The sequence below is a fragment of the Rhinolophus sinicus genome, linkage group LG14 (assembly GCF_036562045.2).
Source record: "Rhinolophus sinicus isolate RSC01 linkage group LG14, ASM3656204v1, whole genome shotgun sequence".
In the NCBI taxonomy this organism is placed as follows: Eukaryota; Metazoa; Chordata; class Mammalia; order Chiroptera; family Rhinolophidae; genus Rhinolophus; species Rhinolophus sinicus.
The window spans coordinates 54,789,517-54,812,170 of record NC_133763.1 but is presented as its reverse complement, the minus strand read 5'-3'; the positions used below and the strand labels follow the sequence as shown (position 1 = coordinate 54,812,170).

Sequence of the window (22,654 nt, the reverse complement as noted above, 5' to 3'; positions counted from 1 at the left end):
GTCTTTTGTGACAACATGGATGGACCCTGAGGGTCTTACGCTAATTGAAATAAGTCAGACAGAGAAAAACAAATATATGTTGTCACATACGTGGGATCTACAAAAGCTGACCTCATAGACTGAGTAGAAGGGCGGTCGCTGGGCTGGGGTGTGGGAATTGGGGAGATGCTGGTCAGAGGCACAAAGTTCCACGGAGAAGATGAGTAAGTTCTGGGGACCTACGCATCGCACAGCGACAATGATTAACATACTCACTGTGCAGGAGAGGGTGCTTGGAAACTCCAACAAAAGCCGCAGTTCTAACCAGGGACCACTAGGTGTCACCGGGCCCCCAGGCTGGTGCCAGGCCTGGAAGCGGGGTATCCAATAACCACCTGGGGGCGCTGCGCCTGCCTCCTCCCGGCCTTGGCATTCCGGGGAGCGGGCCAGGAGGGGCAGCGGTGGGGACCAGTGGCTCTGCCAGCGCCAGAACTGGCATCCAGGGCACAGGCGGCAGTGGCACACACATGGGCGGCCTCGGCTAATTGGGGCGGTGGTGAGCAGCGGGGGCGGGGACATCGGGAAAGCGTCCTGATGGAGAAACTGCGTCCGAGAGGCGGGGTCTGCAGCTGCCTGCGCTGGGGGAGGCTGGGAAGGCAGAGGCGGCCGGCGGGCGGGGCGGACGAGCCAGTGGGCGCAGAAGCCCAGGTACCTGGAGAGGACGAGCCCCAACGCCCGGGGTCTACCTGGACCTCGGGCAAGCTGCCTCGCCAGGTGGGTTTAGTACCCTCACCTGGAAAGAGGCCTTCTTACCGGGAATGACGTGGTACCTCGCTTTGGTCTTCCTGAAGGAGAAAATTCAGTCAGGAGACAGTTTGTGCAGCGTAGGAGAGCAAGGAGTTTGTTAGTCAAAGTGAGTGCACTTCCGAGACCTGGACAGGCTGAGCCAAGAGAGGGGAGCAGGCCCTCCTTACGCTGTGCAGGGGTTTTATCTGTCTGGTATTGGTCTCCCCCTCTTCCTCTCCAGCACCTCATTCTCCCAGCTGCCGTGCCTCATGCTCCCTTCTTGCTCCCGAGGGTGTCTGAGCCCATTGCTATGGCCCTGAGAAGGAAGGTGCACATTCTGATGAGTGGGGTGGTTCTCTCTCTCCCCATCCCCCCGCCCCCCAGCTTCTAACAACTCACCCCTTTGATTTAGGGCAGGTGTGAGCCTGGAGTCCTGGCCCAGTGAGGCATCGGCACCCTAAGTGGGGGCAGCTGCAGGGGCCTGACCACATAGGAGCTGCACCAGGGACATTCCGACCGGGGCTGGGTCCCCCCTCGTCCTACTCACTCTGTCACCCCCCACCCTGTCGGGATGACAGCACCGGCCCAGCAGTCCTGGTACAGTCTAGGACTGAGCTTCTCAGCGCTGTTCCTCCCCTCGGCGGGTTCCCGCAAAGCGAGGCGCACGGCCCAGCATCCCACCCCTGCTGTTGACCCAGGTGACATGGAAAGTCCCATTCACACAAATGCATGTGGGTGTTTTCAGCAGCTGTGTCTACAGTCACCAAAAACTGGAAAAAAAACAAATATTCTTTTTATTATTATTATTATTTTTCTGGAAGCAGCGTGGTTTTCCAGGATGCATCAGCTCCAGGTCAAGTAGTTGTTTTCAATCTAGCTGTGGAGGGCGCAGCTCTCCCATGTGGGACTCGAACCGGGGACCTTGGTGTTATGAGCACTGCGCTCTAACCAACAGAGCCAGCCAGCTGCCCAATCCAAATATTCTTTAACAGGGAATTAGATAAACAAAATGGACGCGTTCCACACGACGGAACCCCGCTCAGCAATGCAAAGAAAAGCAAATGGCTGATACATGCAGCACGAGTGCCCCTCAAGGCAACATGCCAAGTGCAGGGAGCCTGGAACACTCCAGCCTGCACCAGTCCATTGTAATGAGGTTCCGTGAGGCAAGACCACAGGGCCAGCACACAACCCCGGGGCAAGGGGGGGGGGTCACCACGAGGGGACACAGAGAGCTCTCAGGGTGATGGGATGTCCCATCCTGACAGTAGAGAGGCGATATGAATGTGTGTGATTGCTAAACTCACAGCACACACTAACGAGAATGCCAACTTTTCAGTTGGAGGGAGAGCTGTCTTCTGGTCCGGCTTGCTCCAGCTGGGAGCCTTTTCCTGCTCTGCCCACCCCACAGAGACCCTCCCCCTTTGTCCTGCTAGGACCCCCAAGGTACTCCCCCCCATTTGTTCTGTTGTGCCCCCCACGGACCCTCCCCCCAGAGCTTTGCAGGGCTCACCCTCCACTGCATTCCAGTTTCTGCTCAGAAGCCACTTCCTGACAGAGGCTGGCTTACTGTTCTACCAAAACCAGCTGCTTCCCCAGCCCCCCACACCTTGGCCCTCACCCCCTCACCCCCTCAGCCCCTCAGCCCATCACTCGTCACGTGCTGTCCCTTTGCCCTGCCTTTAGGGTCTTCCCAGTACTCATCACACATGAGCTCATGTTGCAAAGGCCTGTTCCTTGTCTGCTGTCTGCCTGCTCCAAGGTGCTGTCCGTGAGACCGCACATCCCCTCTCAGTCAGCTCTTAGCACACAGTGGGCTTTTAGCACACAGTAGGTGCTCATCAAGTTCTCTTCCCTACACCCTTCCTCAGAGAAGGAGGCCATCCCTGCCCTTAAATGTCCCCCTCTGCCCACCCTGCACTTTCCCTTCCCGTTAACGTGTCCTTGTTTAACGTCTGTGCCGTGGACTCCACGTGGGCAGGGAACACGGACACTGCTTCCGCCCTGCGTTATGAGCCTCTGGCTCGTGCCTGGCACCAAGGTGGGCTCAGAACGTATCGGCTGAATGGATGTTGAGTAAGCAGCTGGGACCAGGCCTGGGGACAGAACCCACACAGTCCAGGTCCACGGTCAAGGCTCCGGCAGAGGGAACCAGCTCATTTGGAGACAGGTGGTCCTGTGCACACGGGGACAGGGGCACACGAGGTCATTCCAGGCCTTGTGCACACGCCTACACGTCTTTCAGAAGGCACAGAGCTCAGGAGGGGTAACACTATAAAAAAGCTAAAGTTTATGTTTCACAAGATTTGGGTTTAGAAACTAACTGTGAAGATAGCAGAGTTCCCATCCGCCCCACATGCAGCTTCCGCTGTTTCCACATCTGACACCTTTAGCATTTGCTGCAGTTAATGGGCCAATGTCGATATGTTGTAAGGAACGCCCATGCTGTAGTCACATGGCTTCACTTTTGCCGCACGTCCTTTCTGGTCCAGAATCTCACCCAGGACACCACTGTACATTTGGTCGTCACGTCTCCTCTGGCCTGTGACGGTTTCCCAGACTTTCCCTGTGGTCATGACAGCTTTGAAGAGCCCTCGTCGGGTGTTTTGTAGAACATCCCTCTGTCGGGATTTGTCTGACATTTCCCTTGTGAGTAGATGGGGGTTGGGGGTTTGGGGGGGAGGACAAACATGGAAGAAAGCGCACTTATTGTCACACCAAAGGGCCGCACGATGGCAGGACATCACGGTTGGTGCTGACTCCGGCACCTGGCTGGAGGACTGCTGGTCAGGCTGGTCTGCTGTGCGTTCCTTGCTCCCTTTCCATACTGTCCTCGTTGGAAGGACCGAGTCACAGCCACCTGCCACCACAGACGTGCTTCCAGTTGGGTTAGGAAATGTGAGGAAGTCCCGGAGTGAGGGGGAGATAGCGCCCTCTCTGTCCAGTGAGGTCTGTGCCCAGCAAGCCCCCTGTTGTTTGGTGAGACCTTGTTGACAGGAAGGGGGTGCCATGGGTCCCTGGTTGACCCCTGTCCTCAGACTTTGTGACAAATGAGTCACTGACATTCTACTCAATAGAGCCTGCTTGTCAGCATTGGGGGGGGGTCAGATCTCCATGAGTCGCCTGCTCTGCGTTTAGTTCTCAGATTGGAATCCCTGAGGCTCAGACTCTCCCTCTGACGGGGGAGGGTCTAGGGCTATTTAGCTCCCTGAGCAGTGCTGGAAATGTGCCCAACGGGGGCCCAGTGTCACAGGGTGAGGTGCTGGGTGACATGCTGCTGTGCAGACGCCTCGGGCTCAGTGGCAGCAGGTGGTGACCGGCCAGGAGAGGAAGTCCCTGTGGGTGACCAGGCACAGGTGTGCTCAGTAAATATTTGCTGAATAGAAACCAGTCCCAGCTGCCACATGGAGTTAAGCTGAAAGAGGCTTGTCTTGTTGGAGAGCATGTGTGACACCCCAGCGCCCGCACAGGCAGCACCGGGACTAGCGTGAGACCACAGGACGCCCACTGTCAGGTGACAGCCCTGTACTTGCACCAGCCTGAGGGTGGGCTCTCCCTCCCCTTCTGCCCCCATCAGGGCGTCTCACAGGGACCCACAGAGCCCGCCCTCCCCCTGCGGTGGGGGCGGTGGGGGGTGAGGCCTGAGCCTGTGTGGGGAGCGGTTGTGCTGGGTGAGAAATGCTGAGACCCGGCCAGCAGCCAGCAGCTGAGAGGGGGCCTTGTGAGGAGGAAGTCCCACACAAAGGCCGATGTCACCGCAGATGACAGGACCCTGCCTGGAGCTGGGCCCAGGCCGGGGCAGGAGCTGGTTCCCCCACCCCCACCCCCAGAGCTTCTCCAGGTTCAAGGGGCCAGTGGTTGGTGTGACTGACGGGAGGGTTGGAACTAAGAGAAGACCTCCTGGAAGCCAGACGGGGACCCCAGGAGCAGTGTGCATGCCCCAGGGGTGAGGCAGGGGCACCAGCCTCCAGCTTGGGCGGTGACAGTCCCGGCGCAGCTGGGAGACCGGCTGAGACTTGTCAGGCCTCCAGCCTTTGCAGGTCTGGCCATTTGTGACGCACTGAGCACAGGGGAAGCGGCTGTGGTTGGACAAGGGTGGCCTTGGGGACGCAGCGGGGCTGGGCTGTAGCCACAGACAGGCCTTGGTTCCTCTGCCTGGGCCGTGAGAATGAGGCGAGAGGCTGCTCTGGGACGGGCCTGGCCACCCCCCACCCCCCAAGTGTGGCTTCTCAGGCCCAGAGCTCCCGTGTGGGGTCACTGCTGCCCTGAGAGGGACTCACATCTGGAAGACCGTTGGTCTGGGAGGCGGGACTCCTGATTCCAGTGCAGACCCTGCCACTCCTGGCTCCCAGGCCTTGGGGTTTCCTGGGTGACCTGTCTGGAGCCCCAGTCCCCCCTGTGAAGTGGGAAGGTGACCCTAATGATGGCGGCTGCCTGTCACAGGTGAAAGTGCTTTTAGTTAGACTGGACAGTGCAGGGTGGGGGGCGTTGGGGAAGAGTTGGCTCTGCAGCCACAGGACAGGAATGTGGCAAATGAGATCAGCTCTCAGGAAGTTGGAAAAGTCCCTGGTTTTCTGCCAGCAAGCAGTTTGTCTGGCGCTCCCCCCACTGGAGCTGCTCAGGGGTTCTCTTTAGGCGCCTCCCCAAACCCCAAACAAATGTTTTCTGAGCCAAACTGTTCTCACACAGGGCGCTCAAGAGCGGCGTGGGGACATGGGAATGGGGACACTGAGACGCCCCCTGCCCCTGAGAGTCAGTGTGTGGACAAAGGAACGTCCTAAGGAAACGGCTTCCGAGAGTTCATTTGAGCCACAGTGACCTCAGTTTTCTGAAGCAAAATCTCAACAGGTTAAGAAAATGCTCCCAAGAACGGCCGTTTTACAATTTATTTCACACATTAGAATCCAAGGAGGAGACTGAGGGGGTTACATGGAATCCATGGGCGGTAGATTAGGGCGGTGGGGGGGAAGCAAAGAGGGCGGGGATCTCTGGGATTGGATGAAAAGTAAAAGGGAGAGACACACAGTTCTTTCCCATTGTGGGTGCAGGACAGATGATAACATACAGCACATGGAGATGGCATGTGGGGGACAGGATAACAGCGAGGGCTCTGTGGTCTGTGGGCTGGTGCTGGCGCTGGCGGTTTCGCCCTGAGGGGTCTGGAAAAGGAGATTACTCTGTCCTTTCAAAGGTCTGTTATCCTTGGTGCAAAAAGGCAATAGTGTCACTTAGGGAAAGACTGACCTTTGTCAGGAAGCTACAGTCCTAGGATGTGACCACCTCTGAATTGGGAACTTTTGTGCTCCGACCCTCCTGTATGGTTACTCTGGTCTCTGGGTTTGTAGGGCCCACAGAGCACGCCCCCCTGAGCTTGTAGGGTTCCTTCAGTGTCCCCTTTTCCGTCCACAAGGGAGAGCTGCCGGCTTATGACTCCGTGTCAGGGTTTCTGACCATGGACTCTTGGGGCGCCTTCTGAGGTAATTTCCCTATTTCTAAGGGTGGGCAGTGGGTGTCGGGGGGCAGGGTGTGTTGAATACTCTCTTGTCTGGGGAGCTGCAGAGCAGTTTAGGGGGCACACAGGCTGGCTCAGGGGTCCTACTTGAGGCCGCCCAGCAGGATGGAAGAGCAGCTGTGATGTTGGGGTCCAGACCCTGATCCCGGCTGCTGGGTTACCTTCTGCACATCCTACTTCCCTTAGGGCTCGGGTTCCACATCCATAAAATGGGCTTCGCGTGCAGGGAGCTGAGTGCCTTCTGTGCGTGGCTGTGGGGCCAGTGCTGCCGGCCCAGCCTTGGGGAACTTCCATGGGGGGTGGGGTGGAGGTGGCACTGCCCACTTAGGAAGACAGGGGAGCAGGCTGTTGGATGATGAGGGGCGCCCAGTGTGGGGGGGAGGCCAGGGCCGGACCCTCAGTCGCAGGCTGTGCCAGGCGTGGCTACCCCTCGGTCCCCTCCCCTGTGACAGCAGCAGCAGGGCTGGCACAGGCTCTGGGGAAATGGCTGTGAGGCAGCTCCTGGGGCTGCTTTTCCCATGTCGGGGGCCCGAGAAAACCACGTTCGTCAGCAACAGGCCAGCGCCAGTGTTGTCACAGGGATGTGGGGACTCGACACGTCCCACGATGGCCTTTGTTCTTGCTCACAGCTTCTTACTTAGGCAACTGACAGTTGAAGTCTGTGGGAAGTCAAAGAGAATTTCACTCCTTCAGTGGAGAACAGACAGAACAGCTAACACACAGGACAGGCCTGGACTGCCCTGGTGGTAACAGCTGACCACAGGCGGACACTGGGGGCGGGGCTGCCTGGGCACAGCTGTCCACCCAGGGGTGTGGGGAGGAGTTTCCAGTGGAGCGGGGTGGCGGTGTGAGGCCACCGAGCCCGGGTGACAAAGCGACAGGCCTGTCCCTACACCTCAGGGCATATCAGAGGAGGGTTGGTTATACCTTGTCCTGCTATGATTTACTGCGGGGGTTCGAGCAGAATATGAACTGCCATCCCACAACTAGTGCCCGCCCTGCCCTGCGGTCGGGCTTTCCTCCCCGTCTGCTGTTCTCATCTTTCCTCTGCAGCAGGACAGCCTGTGGTGCCCCGTGATGGGGGCCTCCTGCGAAGACCCCCACCTCCGCTGGGCCTCCTGGCTCCTGGGACTGGCCGGCTTCCTCCTGGGTGAGTGGCGGGCTCCCTGGGAGGGGGTCCTGGGGCAGAGCCGGTGGCAGTGTCCCCTTTCCTTCTATGATGTCTTTGGAAACAAAATGAGGAACCGACGCTTACAGTTTAGCAAGTGAGCCCCTGGGTGAACAGAAAAACAAAATGGTCTTGGGCGGTGACGAGGCTGGAGACCTGAGCTGAGGAGGCCTTGGCTGCACTGAGGGAAACTTTCCCAGTGAGGAGAGGCTGTTTCTGCAATAACAGGGCAGACAAGGGGAGCCTGCGGGGAGGGATGGAGACCCAGAGCCTGGCTCCTGGGGGCAGAGGGGCCCAGGGCACCCGCCTGGACCTCACAGGGGACCTGACCACCTCTGCAGCCGTCCTGTGGAGCAGACCCCCTCTCACAGTAGGACCCCGGTCTGAGCTGCAGGGACAACCTCACGCTCGGGGGCTTCCTGGGCCAGATCAGGACACAGAGACGATGTAGTTCTAATTTTGTAAACAGAACAGCAGCCCTCGAAATCCCAGGGAGTCTGTATATTCACCAGCCATGAGAGTATGGGGAGACTGAGGAAGGAAGCAGGAGCAGGTCGCTACGAGAGCTCCAGGAGGAGTGTACGGGGAGGAGAGAGCAGGCAGAGGCAGGGCAGACAAAGGATTAACAAAAAGGAGAACCGAAAGAAAGACTGACCAGATCTGTATGACATTTATAACTATTGAAGGTTATGTGTTTACGTACAGAGAAAGGAAATAAAATCGAATGAGAAAAATATAAGACCTAGTGATTTATAAATTCTGGAGAAGGTTGCAAGGCTTTTATTGTTTTGCATGAATGCAAATTATGAAATGTAATGGATGAAAGAGCTTTTGTAAACAGGATGTCTTGCTTTGCTAGGCATTCGGTCAATTTCTATCAACAGTAAAATGCAGGCATTCTCTTCTCTTCAATTTTATTAACTGAAGAAATATGTTAAATTACACAGAGTTTTCTCTGTAGTTCCTGAGGTTGGAAGATTATGAGGGAGGGAGAGAAGGAGCTAGGGAAGGGAGAGAGAGAGAGAGAGAGAGAGAGAGAGAGACAGAGAGAGAGAGAGAGATTTTTATGTTGATTTTCCAGTTCGTAAATTTTATATTATTTACGCGAGTTTTTACGCATACTTGCTTACCACTGCACCCACCCAGCTTTATTTTCTTCGTCTTCAGGATTACATTTTTTGGTGGTGTCTTTCTCCTACGCTTTCACCTTTGTCACAGCTCGGGCCACCACCCTTCCTGCAGCCTGAGGCTGAGCCCCTCTGTTGCTAGTTCCCTCCTTTCCAGCAAATGGGGGTCTGGCTGGGCAGCTGCGTAGCCCTCAGCTGGCCAGACGTCCCCACCCTCCTAACCGCTCTAGGTTCTTACTTCCCCTTTCCCAGGAAAGAGAAGATATGAAATCTGGGGGGTGGAGGGGGGGACAGGCACCACCCCTTGTTGGGGACTCCTGCTTAGCCAATAGGCCAACAGGAGCTGGGCCATAGAATAGCGTTTATTGTCAGAGCACCAGTGGTCTGAGAGGGCAGCGGGTTACCACCTCCAAAAACTGCCTCCACGTTCTCAGACCGGCTTAGAGGTATTTAAGGGAAACCCTGGGCGTTCCTCTAAAGGCTGTGTGGTGGCTCTGGGGTCTGCATGGAGCCTTCCCTCTGGCCACGTGGTTCCCTGGTGGCGTCAGCAGCCCAGGAACAATGATGGGAGAAGCCTGGAAGGAACGCTAGACCACAGAGACTGTGATCCATAGGCATAAGGGCACAGTCATAAGTCTCAGGGTAATTTTCTAAGGCAGGGAACTGGGACGGGACATCCGAGCTCGAGCTGTAGGGGTGATGTATTGTTAAGCTACAGGTCATAGAAAGGTGAGGTCGGAGACCGGACAGGCCTCTACTATGGGGGTCACAGCGGGCCCTGCTTCACAGGGAGGATGAGACTGCAGGACCTGCTGGGATCCTGGGGACCAGGTGACAGTGCTGGGATGAACTTGGAGGGAAGGGTCCTGGGAAGGGCAGGGAAAGGGAGACCACTGGTGGGCAGGTCTCTGCAGGGGAGAGACCCTGGGCTGCGAGACGGGAGCCCAGGGCCCCCGGTCTGGCTGTGCCCTATGGGACCCCATTCCTGGGGAAGGTGACCCACAGGCCGCCTCCTCCTCTGTGACCCCATTAAGGTCCCCCCAGCTGTGACATTCTGAATCATGGCTCTACCCAGACAGGACTCTCCTGTGGGTCTTCAGGGTCTCCTCTGTCTCTTCCTGTCCTGTCCTATCCCTGTGTCCCGACAGAAACTAATAGCTGGTGAGCCTGTGTAGGGCGCCCTCCAGGAGAAGACCCCTGGCTGCCCAGCGGTCTCTTCGTCAGACCCTCACAGGCAGCGGGACTCCTGTCCTGGCCTCCTGCACCTGCCCTCTGTTGTCTCTGCCTCTGCTCCTGAGAGGGGCCTTGGCACGGAGTCCGCTGACCACCTGCTGGCCGACACCCTGTCCGCCCCCACAGGGTGGGCAGTGTGGTTTGCGCACCCCCTCAGGGACCTCGCCACAGCTGTGCGTGTCAGAAACCGCTGACCACTTTGGCCAGAGTTTCCAGTTCCTCTCTGTTTAGCAAGAAATACCAGCTCTTCCTTCCTGTTCCCCAGGTCCAGACCCTCTTAGTGGCACTTGGGACAAAAAGACAAATGTTGTTTTGGGCAGATTTACTGGTGAAAATCTCTCAGGAAGGTGCCACATAGACACTGGAAGTCACATTCCCCTCTGGTTGACGTTGTTGCACCAACATAGCCTTTTCACATTAGCTGAACACGGACTGTGTTGATCATGATGGAGAATAGAGGTCTTCCAAACTACTTTTGTTTTGCCCGTTAGTTAATAAGGGACCAGCAGGATGTGACAGTCAGCTCAGAGTAAGAGTCAAAGCCACCCTTTCTAGGCCATCAGGAGTCTGCGGGGTCCTGTGTTCACGCGGGTTTCCAGTATTTCTGTCTACAGCTCAAGTCTGGAGGTGCACATCTTAACCGTACTTACCCGAGGGAGGAGACACACTTCAGACTCTTTTGAGTAAACTCCATAACCCCCGTAATAGTTTTACATGAGCACATATATATATATAATTACCAGAAACCCCTGAAGAAATGGGGAAGACGCCACACCAAACAGAGTAGGTAATATCAGTCTTTTCAGACCTTGCTTGGGATGGCCTGGACCTTTCCTTCCTCCATCCTTACTGTTCTCCCTGGCAGCACAGACGTGCAGGTACCTCCCTGGTGACACAGGGGTTGGCAGGGGCTGTGGAGCAGCTGCTGTTGACACAGGGATTAATTTGCATTCACCTCAGGGCTTTGGTAAACGGGAAGGTCCCGGCTGGACTTTGGCTTATTTGAGGTACCTGGCAGATGGGACCCACGGGCTTGTGACTCTGTGAAGCCTGTCCCTGCACCCCGGGGAGACCCCTGAGACAGCCAGTGGTGGAGAGGAAAGGGCTGCACCCTGGGACCTGGGACTGTCTGGTTCTGATCCCAGGGATGCTTGGCAAGAATCATCGTCCTAAGAATGAGAGCAGCTCACATTAGCAGGGCAGTTATGGAGCACGGTGCTGAGTGTGCTCCTCTTCTTAAGTCCTGTCGATAATTACGTCAGGAGACACTGTGATCATTGCCATTCCATGGACAAGAAAGCTGAAGGCGGGAGGCTCAGTAACTGCTCAGGTCCACACGGCCAGGAAACAGGACCTGACTCAATGCTAAGCTCTGACGCTGAAGCCCAGGCTCTGACTGTTACGCTAGGTACCTAGACTCCCGCCTAAGTCAGTTTCCAGTGGATCCAAGACGTAAACACAGTCACTGAAACCATGAAAGGGCTCGTCTTCTTGAAATATGTCTAACTCCCATCAATTAATAGGAAAAGAAAACAGAAGAAGAGGAGATACGCAGACATTCAGGTGACAGAAAGGAGCTTACAAAATGGCAATAACAGAAAATGATTGACTTCACTTATATGAGAAATGCATGTTTCAATTACAATGACAGAATTTTCCCTGATCAATTAGGCAAAAGGAACAAAAGCTTGATCGTTATGTGTCAGGGAAATCTCAACATTATCCATAGAAGTGTGGGTAAGAACAGCCTCTGGAGGGCAATTTGGCAAAATCTGTGACAAGTTCATATGTACACACCTTCCCACCATTGGCCCCGCCCATGACCTAGCCTCATGAACACACCTACGTGTGCAGAGACTCACATTCCAGGCTGCCTTGGACCTGCTGGGCCATGGTGATGTGTCCTGGGTCCTGCTGGGCCATGGTGATGTGTACAGGAAACAAGCTAAGTGTCCCTTAGAAGTGGATGCCAGCGGGGCACATGGAACAGTGTGCGGCCACTAAACGAGACCCCTCCATGTGTACAGACACAGGTGGGCTCCCACAGGGGTGAATACAAGGGAAGTCAGAGGGCAGAGGGTGCGTGTGGCGTGTGTCCTCGTGTGTATAGGTACATGCGTGTGCTTGTACACATCTGCCTTTCCTCCGATGGACACACAGGAATGGTGCCTGCCAGTGGGAAAGGGAAGGACCTCTGTGGGTCATCTGAGGGTCACTAGACACTTGCTCTCTGACAGCGGCTGAAATGTAGGGACTGCAAAGCATGTTTGGGGGTCAGGGGTCAGGGGGCATACCTCTTGCACCAGGCAGTGGAAGCATCCAACTCCAACAGACCCAAAATTCCACGGCAGGTAGATGCTACCAGAGTAACGTGGTAACAGCCGAGTATCTCCTGCTGAATGTCTTCTGTGGACCATTCCCTCTAACCCTGCAGGAGCCCCGTCACGACCACCGTCCTCATTCCCACTGTCCGTATGTGGGGACGCCAGGCTTAGCTTAGGACCGGCCTGAAGATCACTCAGCCAGGAATGGCTGCCGGCCCCCAGGTGGGTCTCACGCCAGCGCTTACACCTCAGTGATTTGCTGGCCAAGAGCCCGGCCGTGGCTCCTGGGAGACCTGACAGGTCATCATCTGCCCCAGGGCGCCGCCTTCTCAAAGGACCTGGGGCCACCACGACAAGATTCCACTGACTCAGAGGCTTAGGCAGAAGTTTATTGTCTCACAGTCTGGAGGCTGACAGGTCCAAATTCCAGATTTGGGCCCACATGGTTCTTGTGAGAGTCAGGCTGAGTGCTGTGTCCTAGGACCTGCTGGGCCATAATGTTGTGTCCTGGGACCTGCTGGGCCATGGTGCTGTGTCCTGGGACCTCCTGGGCCATGGTGCTGTGTCCTGGGTCCTGCTGGGCCATGGTGCTGTGTCCTGGGTCCTGCTGGGCCCTGGTGCTGTGTCCTGGGACCTGCTGGGCCCTGGTGCTGTGTCCTGGGATCTGCTGGGCCATGGTGATGTGTCCTGGGACCTGCTGGGCCATGGTGCTGTGTCCTGGGACCTCCTGGGCCATGGTGCTGTGTCCTGGGACCTCCTGGGCCATGGTGCTGTGTCCTGGGTCCTGCTGGGCCCTGGTGCTGTGTCCTGGGACATGCTGGGCCATGGTGCTGTGTCCTGGGATCTGCTGGGCCATGGTGATGTGTCCTGGGACCTGCTGGGCCATGGTGCTGTGTCCTGGGACCTCCTGGGCCATGGTGCTGTGTCCTGGGACCTGCTGGGCCATCGCATTGTTTGCTGGACCTGCTGGGTCATGGTGCTGTGTCCCTGTCTTGTTCACAGGGACCTGGTGACACTATGGCCCCCATCCCTTGTCTGTCAACCTTCTGTGGGCCACGTAGGGGACTCCTTCCTGTATGTCAGGGTGGGTAAGCATCTGCTCCAGGCCTCTTCCTGCCCTGAGGTGCCTGAGGGGACATGTGGCAGGAAGGGACTGGGGAGGGTCTGTGAGGAGCTGGCAGGAAGCTGATGAGTGAAGACCTGTAAATCTCATGGTGGCCGGAGGCAGGAACAGACTGACCAGGCCCCTGTTCCCCCCACCACCCCGCAGGCCCTAAAGGCCTCTGGCCTTGGATTCCCCACATTGTCAGGTCCAGGGCCCCAGTCCTGTGAGGGGAGCTGAGGAGATGAGGACGTGCCCGATTAAGTTAGTGGTTAAATGAATGCAGACAGATGCCTGAAATACTTGGCCACGTGAACACTGGCATGAGCTGCGCTCGGCCCCCAGGGAGAGCCAGGAAGGGCAGGTGAGCAGGACGCAGGCTGATGCCAAGAGGACTCCCTGGTTTGCAGGGACAGCTGTGTCCCCAGCAGGCAGCGCCCTCCCCGGCGGCCCCTGACCTGCTGAAGAAAGCAGATTGTCCTTCCTTTCAGGATGAGGTTGGTGGGTCCCCTGGTCCTGTCCTGTCCTCCCCGGGTCCCCAGGAAGGACAGAGGCTCTCAGGCATCTGAGAGGAAGGGGACTGGCTGGGGAAGTGCTGTCTTGGTGGCAGGGACAGTGGCCTCACCAGATGATCCTTTCCTCCCGCACGTCCTCTAGTCCCTGGCAGTTACCCAGGGCCCTGTCACTAGTGTGGCCACAAAGCGTGAGCAGGGATGACACTACCTCTGAAGTGACAAGTGAAACCACATGTGGTGCTCCTGGCCCCCTGACGTCTGTGGGCCTGAGAGCCAGTGACAACACTGTGGGTTCCATGGGGCACAGCTGCCAGGTGGTGGAGCCTCTACCCTGGTGCCAGGACCCCTCCCTCCCTGGGTCATGGGACATGTGATGTGGGACAGACACTCCCTGTTCTGAGACCCAGAGGTGTTGTCATGGTTACCGCAGCACCGCCCAGCCCATCCTGACCACTAGGCTGCCTAGAAAAAGAAAGAAGCAGCTTTGTTATTGTCCCGGTTATTCCTGCTGTGGGCGCTGCTACCCAAGCTTAGTACCTGAAAACTCCACCGTGTGCAGTGTCACGGTTCTGTGAGGCAGGACCCAGGCTCTTCTATGGGATCCTCTGGCTCAGGGTCTCTCAGACAAAAATATAGAATTTGGCTGGGCCTCCAGGGTCACGGGGAGGGGTCTGCTGCCAGCTCCCTCACGGTTGCCGTGGCATGCACTCCTGGGGCTGCTGGCCCAGGGTGCTGCTCAGCCCTGCGGTGGCCCGAGTCTGCCCTCAGCTCCTTGGCATGAGGAGGTCTGCACAGAGCAGCTGGCTCGTCAGTGTGGGCAGAGGGTGGAGGAGAGGAGAGTGCAGGACTGACTGATGGACGGACGGACGGGCAGGCGGGCCCAGTGCTGTGTGACCCTGATCTCCAGGGGACAGCCATCACCTTTGCTGCACTCCATTCCTTAGAAGCCAGTCACCAGGTACAGCCACACCCCAGGGGAGGGGGTCACACAGTGTGACCACGAGAGGGGACAGAGCCACTCTAGAAGCTGCCTTGTACAGATGCGCTTGTTACTGAGATATGTTCTGGGGGCCACGGTCCGTGATCTCCTTTCCGTCACCTGTCAGTGTGAGGCAGGTAAGGGTCTGCAGGGCTGCAGGTGAGCGAGTGGCCTGCTCGGGGCGGCTCCTGCTACAGCAGGACTGCATTCCGAATGTTCACGTTCCCTGCACCAGGCTGCCTCCCGACACTCCAGGGGGAGCCCTGGTGGGTCTCCCCGGAAGATGGGTTGTGTGGTCGCCTCCTTCATCCTCACGTCTCCCTTTTCCGATGCCCTAGGCGTCTGCTGCATTGGGCCCGTGAGTCCTAGACGTGCGGATTCTAGAGCCCACATCTCTCTGGAGAGGGTCCAAGGAGGCTCCGTGTGGTTCAACGTGACTGAGGAGCTAGAAGGAGACCCAGAAGCTCAGCTGGAGGAGATCGAGTGGAGGTTTGGCTCCGACATCACCTACAGACGCATTCTGCGAGTGGGCAGCGGTGGGGACCCACTAACCTGGGTCAGCCTCCAGGACAAGTACAAGCACAGGGTCCGTGTGCCCAGCATGAGGTCCCTGCTCATTCAGAACCTGACCCGTGAGGACAGTGGGCAGTACCGGGCTCAAGCCAGCTTCACTGGAGGAAAGGGAATTACCCAGGTGTTCCAGCTGTCTGTCTACGGTACGTGCCACCTCCCACCCTCCCGGGACCACCTCCTTTTCTGGTCCCTACAAGTGTAACTTAGCCTCCTTCGGGGTCTCCTTCCGGAACCCCGCCTTCAGTCTCTCTTTGCTCCCGTGATTCAGGGTGAGTGGGCTCAGCTCAAGTGCAGAGCAGACCTGACCTCACACCTGGGGTGCAGTCACTGCAGTGTTGGGGACGGAGAACAGAACGGGGGGGTGGGGGGATTATCCCCACAGCACTTCTGCCTCTAGAGGAATCAGTTCAGCCATATTCACTGGTGACTCGTTTTCTGTGCTGCTGTCACAAGTATGACAGCTCTGTGCTTAGATCCAAAGACTCATTATATTGCTGGCCATAGTGAGGTCACAACTGAGCGGGAGGCAGGGAGGTGGCCAGGCTGCTGCCCTTCTATGGGCTGTGGGGAGCAAACCCTGCCGTTCCCACGTCCCAATGGCACCCGCGTCCCTGGCATGGGGACACCGTCCCCCATCTTCCAGGACAGCAGTGTGGCTCTCGTCCTTCTCATGTGCGTCCTTTGAACCCTCTCCTTCCATTTCCACTATGAAGGACCTTGGGCTTTCCGGGTCCCATCCAGACATTAGACAATCTCCTTATTGTCCTGCACTTGGTTAGCAATGGTCATTCTGTTCCCTTAATTCTCCCTTGTGTGTCACGAACATGCTCACAGGATTTGACACTTACCACGCGGATGTCGTGGGGGCCACTACTGGGCCCATCACAGCTGCAAACCCAGGTGTAGGCAGCGCTCCCTGCCCCGCCGCTCTCACCTGCTCCTGCCCAGGGCAGCCTCACTCACTGACACCCACATCCAGCTCAGAGAGCCTCCGGGCGCCCCAGGGAGAGTTCTCACGGCCACACCTCTTATGCTCATTCAGCCACTTCCTTCTTTCCCCAGAGAACCTCCCTCATAGGGCACATCCTGCTGCAGCCAGTGCTTTTGCAGCTTGAAGTCCCCATATGACTGTCACTTGGCTTCCTGTGTGGAGCTCAAGGTCAGTGGCGTGTCCGAACCACGCTGACAGCGCTCCTTCCTCGTCACCACCACTTCCCTTCCCTCAAATGTCTCTTGCGAGAGCCCGGGCCTTTCCCTGGGCTCCCAGAGCTGGCAGCTTCCTCTCTGCCATGGACCGAGTTGTCCCCTGTGACCTCAGCAGGAGACGCAGAGCTCAGCCCTGGCCTGGGCCAGTCCTCCTGTGCCACACTGTGCACCTCCCAGGAGACACCCCAACTTGTGGAAACAGTGGGCCTTGGGTAGGTGGGGTCCAGGCTTTGTTTTCTTGTAGGAGAGTTTAAGACTGGCTCCGTCTGGTGGAATCACATCTGGCCTCAGCCCACGGTTCCCCCCTATGAGCGCTTGCTGTGTATTTTGGCCAATTCTGCTTTACCTGAGAAACGCTCTCACCCTCGTAAGTGGGAGGACGGCAGCGCTCGTGAGACTGGGTGAGAACTACACTGTGAAGAGCCCCCCACCTGAGCCTTCCTTCTCCCCCCTCCCACCCGCAGAGCCGGTGCCCCTCCCCCAGATACAGGCCAAGTCACTGTCCATCTCAGCAGACTGGTGCAACGTCACCCTGGAGTGCAGAGCCCAGGGGGCCTTGGATGACCTGAATGTGACCTGGCGACACAGTGACATCCCCAGGAAGTGGCAGCAGAGAGGGACCCTGGGTCCAGGCCCCAGCACCTGGCCCCTGGCTGAGAGCCTGCCCCTGGAGCAGCCCAACACCAGCCTCACCTGTGCAGTCAGCAACCAGGTGGACCTGAAAATGGCCACCACCACCCTGGGGGACGTCTGTGCCCATCGTGAGTACATGTGCCTGGGAAGGTGCAGGTAGCACTGCGGTCCCTGCAGGTCACAGCTCACCTCCCACCTGGTCACACATACAGAGCACTGAGAGTCTCAGCCCATTGTTCCTGCGCTTAGATGTCTCTCGCCGTCCTGCCTTCCTCCCCACATGTTCCCTGCTGACCCAGGAGGGGCCGTCCTCCCTCCCCCACCATCATCCAGAGCAGTTTAATGCACACAGAAAGTGGATCGTGTCATCTTCTGTGTCACCCGTGGGATTTGGTCTCCAAGGGCTCCCTGTGGGATTTCAGGGTGGGCACCCCCACCCCCGTTTCTGACGTCACTCACACCCTGCACACCTCACGCTTCCCGAAGGCATCTTGCTATTCAGGCTGTGACCTGCGGACAGTCTGTGCTTTACCATCCGCCCTCCTTCATGAATCCTAATTTCTTGACATATTTTATTGTCAGATTTCCCTCAGGCGCCACTGACGTGGTGATCTCGTGACCCACACTGTCACACAGGGCCCTTCGCTGGGTTTCCAGCTCGGCTCTTAATGAGGTTGAACAAAGGGCTCCTGGTTCTCCTTTGCCCAAGACCATGAGGCTGCCATCCTGTCCTGCCCTCAGGCGTCACCTCCTTCAAGGAGCCGTCATGCCCCACACTGGGTGGCAGAGCCCTGTGTGTGGATGTGTCTCCTTTGGAGCCCGGATGCCCTGTCCTCCTTGGCTCCCTGTGCCAAGCAGGGCTTCTGGCCGCGTTGGCTCTCAGTCGGTGTTTCACTGAATGAGTGACTCACCTGTGCCCCGTGTGCAGCCTCACCTCTCGAACCATCCTCCACCCTCTGAGGGGCTCTGATGTGTCAGCATCGCGTAAAACCCATCACCCTCTCCTCACACCACAATCTCTGTCCCAGGTGAATTTCAACACTCAGCATGACCCACGGGACCCCCGATCATCCCTGCCCCTCCCTGTGCTGCCTGCCCCAGGGGTGCTGGCAACTCCCAGGGGCTGGCTTTCTCCAGGGTGCCCCCTTCATGCAGTGCTGTGCCCACCCAGAGTGTCTGGGAAACTCCTACTCGCTCCAGACCCAGGTTACCCATCACCTCGTGTGGTATTTTCTGTCCTCCGTGTGGGTGATGAGCTCCGCGGGGCCCACACCATCCCTTGTCATCTCTCTGTTCCTGCCCTGCTCCTCCCTCCTCGGCTTCTGAACCAGGACCTGCAGTGTCTCCACCTGCTCTCTCTCTTCCTCCCTTTGGCAATGGGTACCTCACATTCTCTCTGCCTTAACCTTCTTCACTCTCTCCGTGTGAGGGAAACAGATTCACAGGGAGAGCACATTGGTCGCCACATGGCAGGCGTTGCAGGTGCTGTCATGGCCGTACTGCTGACTATGGGAGCCGGACTCTACTTTTGGAAGATACACGGGAAGAAGAAGGAGACGGAGGCTGGAACAGGCAGGTTGCACATCTCCTTCAGGCCAACCCCTCCCCTCACGCATTTGGCTTCCTTTGTCCCTTTGTCCCTTTCTCCCTGCACAGGGGTGGGTGGTGTGGCCATGGCCTTGGCATCCATGGTGGTGGGGGTGTGCAGGGTTCTAAGGCTCAGAGTTGAGCTTTATTTTGTGTGTGACTCAGGTGCGGGACTGGAGGATGGCCGTCGGGTCCGTGAGGATGACATCTGCTATGCAGAGCTGAGCCAGCAAGAATCTCAGGAGGGAGGGGACAAGGTGAGAGCTGGGAGCTGTGCCACCTGGGCCCCCAGGTCCTTGTGTCCCACGTGGGCTTGTGAAGCCCAGTCACCTGCCCTTTCTGGGTCCTCTGCCCCCCTTAACTCCTCCTGGCGAGTCGACTCACTAAGTGAGAGAGTTTACAGCAGGACCAGTGTCGTCCTGGGCCCTGGGGAGAGCCTTCCCAGGCATGTCAGCAGCACTGCTTCCACCCATGCCCCTGGGGACCCCTCAGCTGCTCCAGGTACCCCCTGTGTTACCCTCCTAGGGCGTCTGTGAGCAACCTCTGGAAGAAAAGATACCTGTCACTACTATCTACAGTGAGGTCCACAGGCCAGGACAGGCCGCGAAGGTCATTTAAGTGGGAGAAGCAGGAGAAGGCAGCGCTCCCAGGATGCCTCCGTTCCCAGCAGGACGCCTGCGCACACGACCTCTCCCAGCTCTGCTCCAGCTCCCGCTGCCCCATGGGCATGACTCTGATCCTTGCGCCCTAGCTCCCTGGTCACACATGGCCGATGGCACGTGTGGCACTTTTTCTGTTGGGAGAAATGGGATCTCTGGGGATGTGGGCACCTCTGCTGCTGGGTGGGCCACTGTCACTGGGTTGTCACCACAGAAAGAGCACAGAGAAGAGGGTGCCTGGCTTGCTCTCGTGCTTCCTGCAGCCTCAGGCCTCGGTCACCACCACACTTCCTGGGTCCTCTACTCATGGGCCACGCCGCCGCTGCTCCGGTGGTTCTGCAGGTCCACGAGGCCCAACCACTCGCCCTCAGAGGTACTGATGTATGGCTCTCCCGGGGGTCCTCCTGTGCTGGGCAGAGGATTCTTTGTTGGGCGATGGGTGTCCCAGTGACTGACTGTGGCTGAACGGGGAGAGGCAAAGGGAAAGACTCAGGCTGTCACACTGCTGATTCTGTTTTTCCTGTAAGAGGAAGGGCTTTCACCAAAGGATGCTGACCTCCGGTGAGGAGGAGCATGACACCAGGGTGGTCCCTGGCTCTGAACAGGCAGAACCTGTGCTAGGAGAGCGGCTCTAAACTGAATTGCTGCCAGATTCGATCAGAATAGTTGCACACTTCCCACCTTGGCCCCCAGCACCTCCTGGCTGAGTTGGAAAAGTAATTCAGATTCGATGAATTGGTCCCCTTGAGTAGAGCGCCAGAGCCATAAAGGACCATGAGGTTACATGACATTAAAAGTGTCCCAGAGAGAGTAGCATTGCCCCCTCATTAGAAAAATTAGTGAGTGAGATATTACACAGGACAGAGGAGCTTAGAGCCACAGTGAATGTTGTGATTTGTCTTCTTTCCCATCAATGGAGGGAATTAGCAAGGAGCTACCAATAATTTTCTGAGACGATGTAATGAAATGGACAAAATTTTATTCACCAAAATTCCAAAGAGGCTGAGACAGGCAGACAGGCATGAAGAAAACATGAGATAAGTAACTGGAGTTGAGAGGCTGGACTCCTGCTCTGAGGGGGGCGTCACTTGTCAGAAGGACAGTGAGGGGACTGCCCACAAGATGGCCGACGCTATGCCCTGTGCGTCCTCTTATGACAACCTCCAGACGTGCAGTGGGCTTATTTATGCTCCGCTCCAGTGGCTCATTTCAAGGGAATGCAAATAGGTCTGAGTCATCGGGAAACTTTGCATGGAGTGGGGAGACTGAGAACAGAGGGCTCACAAGTTACTGGAGACAAGATGGCACTGGATCGTACAGGCTGTGAGAGTCGGCCTCAAGTCAAGTTTGATGAGCTGACACCTGAGTTACCTAAAGATGAGCATCCCGAGAAACACAGGACCAGATGGAGTCCCTGTCGTGTTACTGACTGACAGGGCGCCATTGCCCAGTGGTGCATGGTGGGTTTCTACTGGGGTGAAGCTCAAACTCGGCTGCGTATTTAGGCGGGAGGAGTGTGCAACGCTACGGATCAACCAGAATGTCAGCAGGAACGGAGCTGACATTCTTCCTCTTCTCGGCCACGTCCACTCCTCCCCTCACAGGACAAACCAGACAGCCCCTCGTGACGAGTTTTCATATATGGGAACTGAGTCAGCAGCTTCCCAGAATCATAAACAGCCTCTGTGCGGCCTCACCCAGCCCTCATGACTGGTCAGCAAGCATCTCCCTCGGCCTCTTCCTCCTCATGTGTATTTTACCGTGTCCAGAAAAAAATTAAATTGCTTCCCCAAGTGGCGTCACAGAACATGTCTGTATTGGCTTAATCAGCTTTTATGCATGTGCGGCCCTGCGCACCACCTGTAAGCCAAGTCTCGTCTGGGGCAGTTGTGATGGGGCTGAGAAGGGGCACGGATGGGAGAGAAAGGGGAGGTCTTTTTCTTGGACAACTTATGTTTGTCAAGCCAGCAAGTTAATTTGTTAAAGGTGCTCAAATTCACAAATTATCATGGAAAAGGAAATGAAACAAAAAACCATTTTTCCTATCAGTCAGGATAACAGTGACCCGTATTGACAAGACTGTGGGAAAACAGGAACTCCCGTGCACTGTCAGTGGGAATGTAAACATGCACAGCCATTTGGGGAGCAATTTGTCAGTATGTAAGTGTACAATTCACATTGATCTTGAAATTCTACTTTTAGGAATTGATCTTCACAGGAGGAAAGCCGTATATTTGCTCAAAGAAACATGTCAAAGGGTGTTATGGCTGACACTGCTGGTTTCCTACCCGTTCTCTATCCTCTTCCTCCCAACTGTGTATTAGGTGGTAGTGAGGAGCCTACTAAAAACTGACATTTCCCAGACTCCCTTGTAGGACAAGGAGGGCCAATGAAATGTAAGCAGAGTCATTGGGTGGGACTTGAGGGAAAGCTGTCTCACCCGTCTCCTCCTTTCTTCTTTCTGTTGTCTGGAACGGGGACGTGATGGCTGGCATTCCAGCAGCCAAGGTCACATTTCAGTGACCTTGACGATGGGAGCCACACGCAAGGACCAGAAAAATACAAGGAGCCTGGGACCCTGACACTTCACAGAATCACCATTTTTTTCTCTGCAGTTCTCCCCTACAAATGTCTTCTGGACACAAGAGACAAACAAGCTCATAATTTTCTCAGGTCCCCACAGTTAGAGCTCTCTCATTAGCAGCAAAGTGTGTTTCTAATAGTCACAGATTCTATCGTAACATTCCTTTAAAATGAAGGAACAATGTAGAGCCTAAGTGTCCCTGGCTTCCACTTTCCTGGAATTTTCCAGATGCAATTCAGTCTCAGTACGTGAGAATCCTTCATTAAACCTCTTCTTTTTTCTTACAGAAACTTGAGCGTGAGCCCATTTTAGCACGTTCCTCTCAAGCTGCTGGAGAACTAAACTTGTAATGCAAATATTTTCAGATTTCTGGAAAATAAGACAAGAAGTATACAAGATTTAATAGCTAAAAACTATATATATATATATATTTAAAACACTGGAAAGTTGTAGAGAGAGAAATGTTCAATTCTCAGTGAATATAGGAAAGGAAATATATAGCATTCTACTTGTAACATCTATAGTTAGTGAGAAAATGTGTTCAAACTCTGTTTTATCAATTTATAGGAAGGCACTAGTAAAATTAAAAACAAGGTGTTTACCTTCAGAGTCATTGGGAGGTGGAGAGGACAAAGAAAGAGTCAGATTCGATGTTCTAGAAACTTTTCATGGCAGGGTTACAAAAAA

At 56.1% G+C, this 22,654-nt stretch overlaps 2 protein-coding genes across 8 annotated transcripts in view; both read left to right on the top strand.

Moving 5' to 3' along the window:
• Positions 1–1,563, top strand: part of FCRL5 (Fc receptor like 5) — a 66,635-nt gene extending 65,072 nt beyond the window's left edge. Inside the window, exon 19 of the transcript XR_012491587.1 lies at positions 1,178–1,563. The gene's annotated coding sequence lies outside the window, so the exon portion shown is untranslated. The remainder of the gene's footprint in view (positions 1–1,177) is intronic.
• On the top strand, positions 559–21,190 carry LOC141568456 (SLAM family member 9-like). 7 transcript variants are annotated; one of them, XM_074318531.1, is made up of 9 exons: positions 5,319–5,613; positions 6,111–6,242; positions 7,331–7,427; positions 15,064–15,441; positions 16,749–16,871; positions 16,969–17,265; positions 18,575–18,709; positions 18,890–18,981; positions 19,250–21,190. In XM_074318531.1, the coding sequence occupies exons 3-9, from the start codon at positions 7,355–7,357 to the stop codon at positions 19,340–19,342; spliced, it is 1,191 nt and encodes a 396-aa protein (XP_074174632.1). In that variant the 5' UTR covers positions 5,319–5,613; positions 6,111–6,242; positions 7,331–7,354; the 3' UTR covers positions 19,343–21,190. The 7 variants fall into 7 exon arrangements, with proteins under 7 accessions (XP_074174628.1, XP_074174630.1, XP_074174629.1 ...); XM_074318532.1 differs by lacking the exon at positions 5,319–5,613 and adding an exon at positions 5,710–5,956 and having other exon boundaries at positions 6,176–6,242; XM_074318527.1 differs by lacking the exons at positions 5,319–5,613; positions 6,111–6,242 and adding an exon at positions 559–753.
• The last annotated feature ends 1,464 nt before the right edge of the window (positions 21,191–22,654 follow it).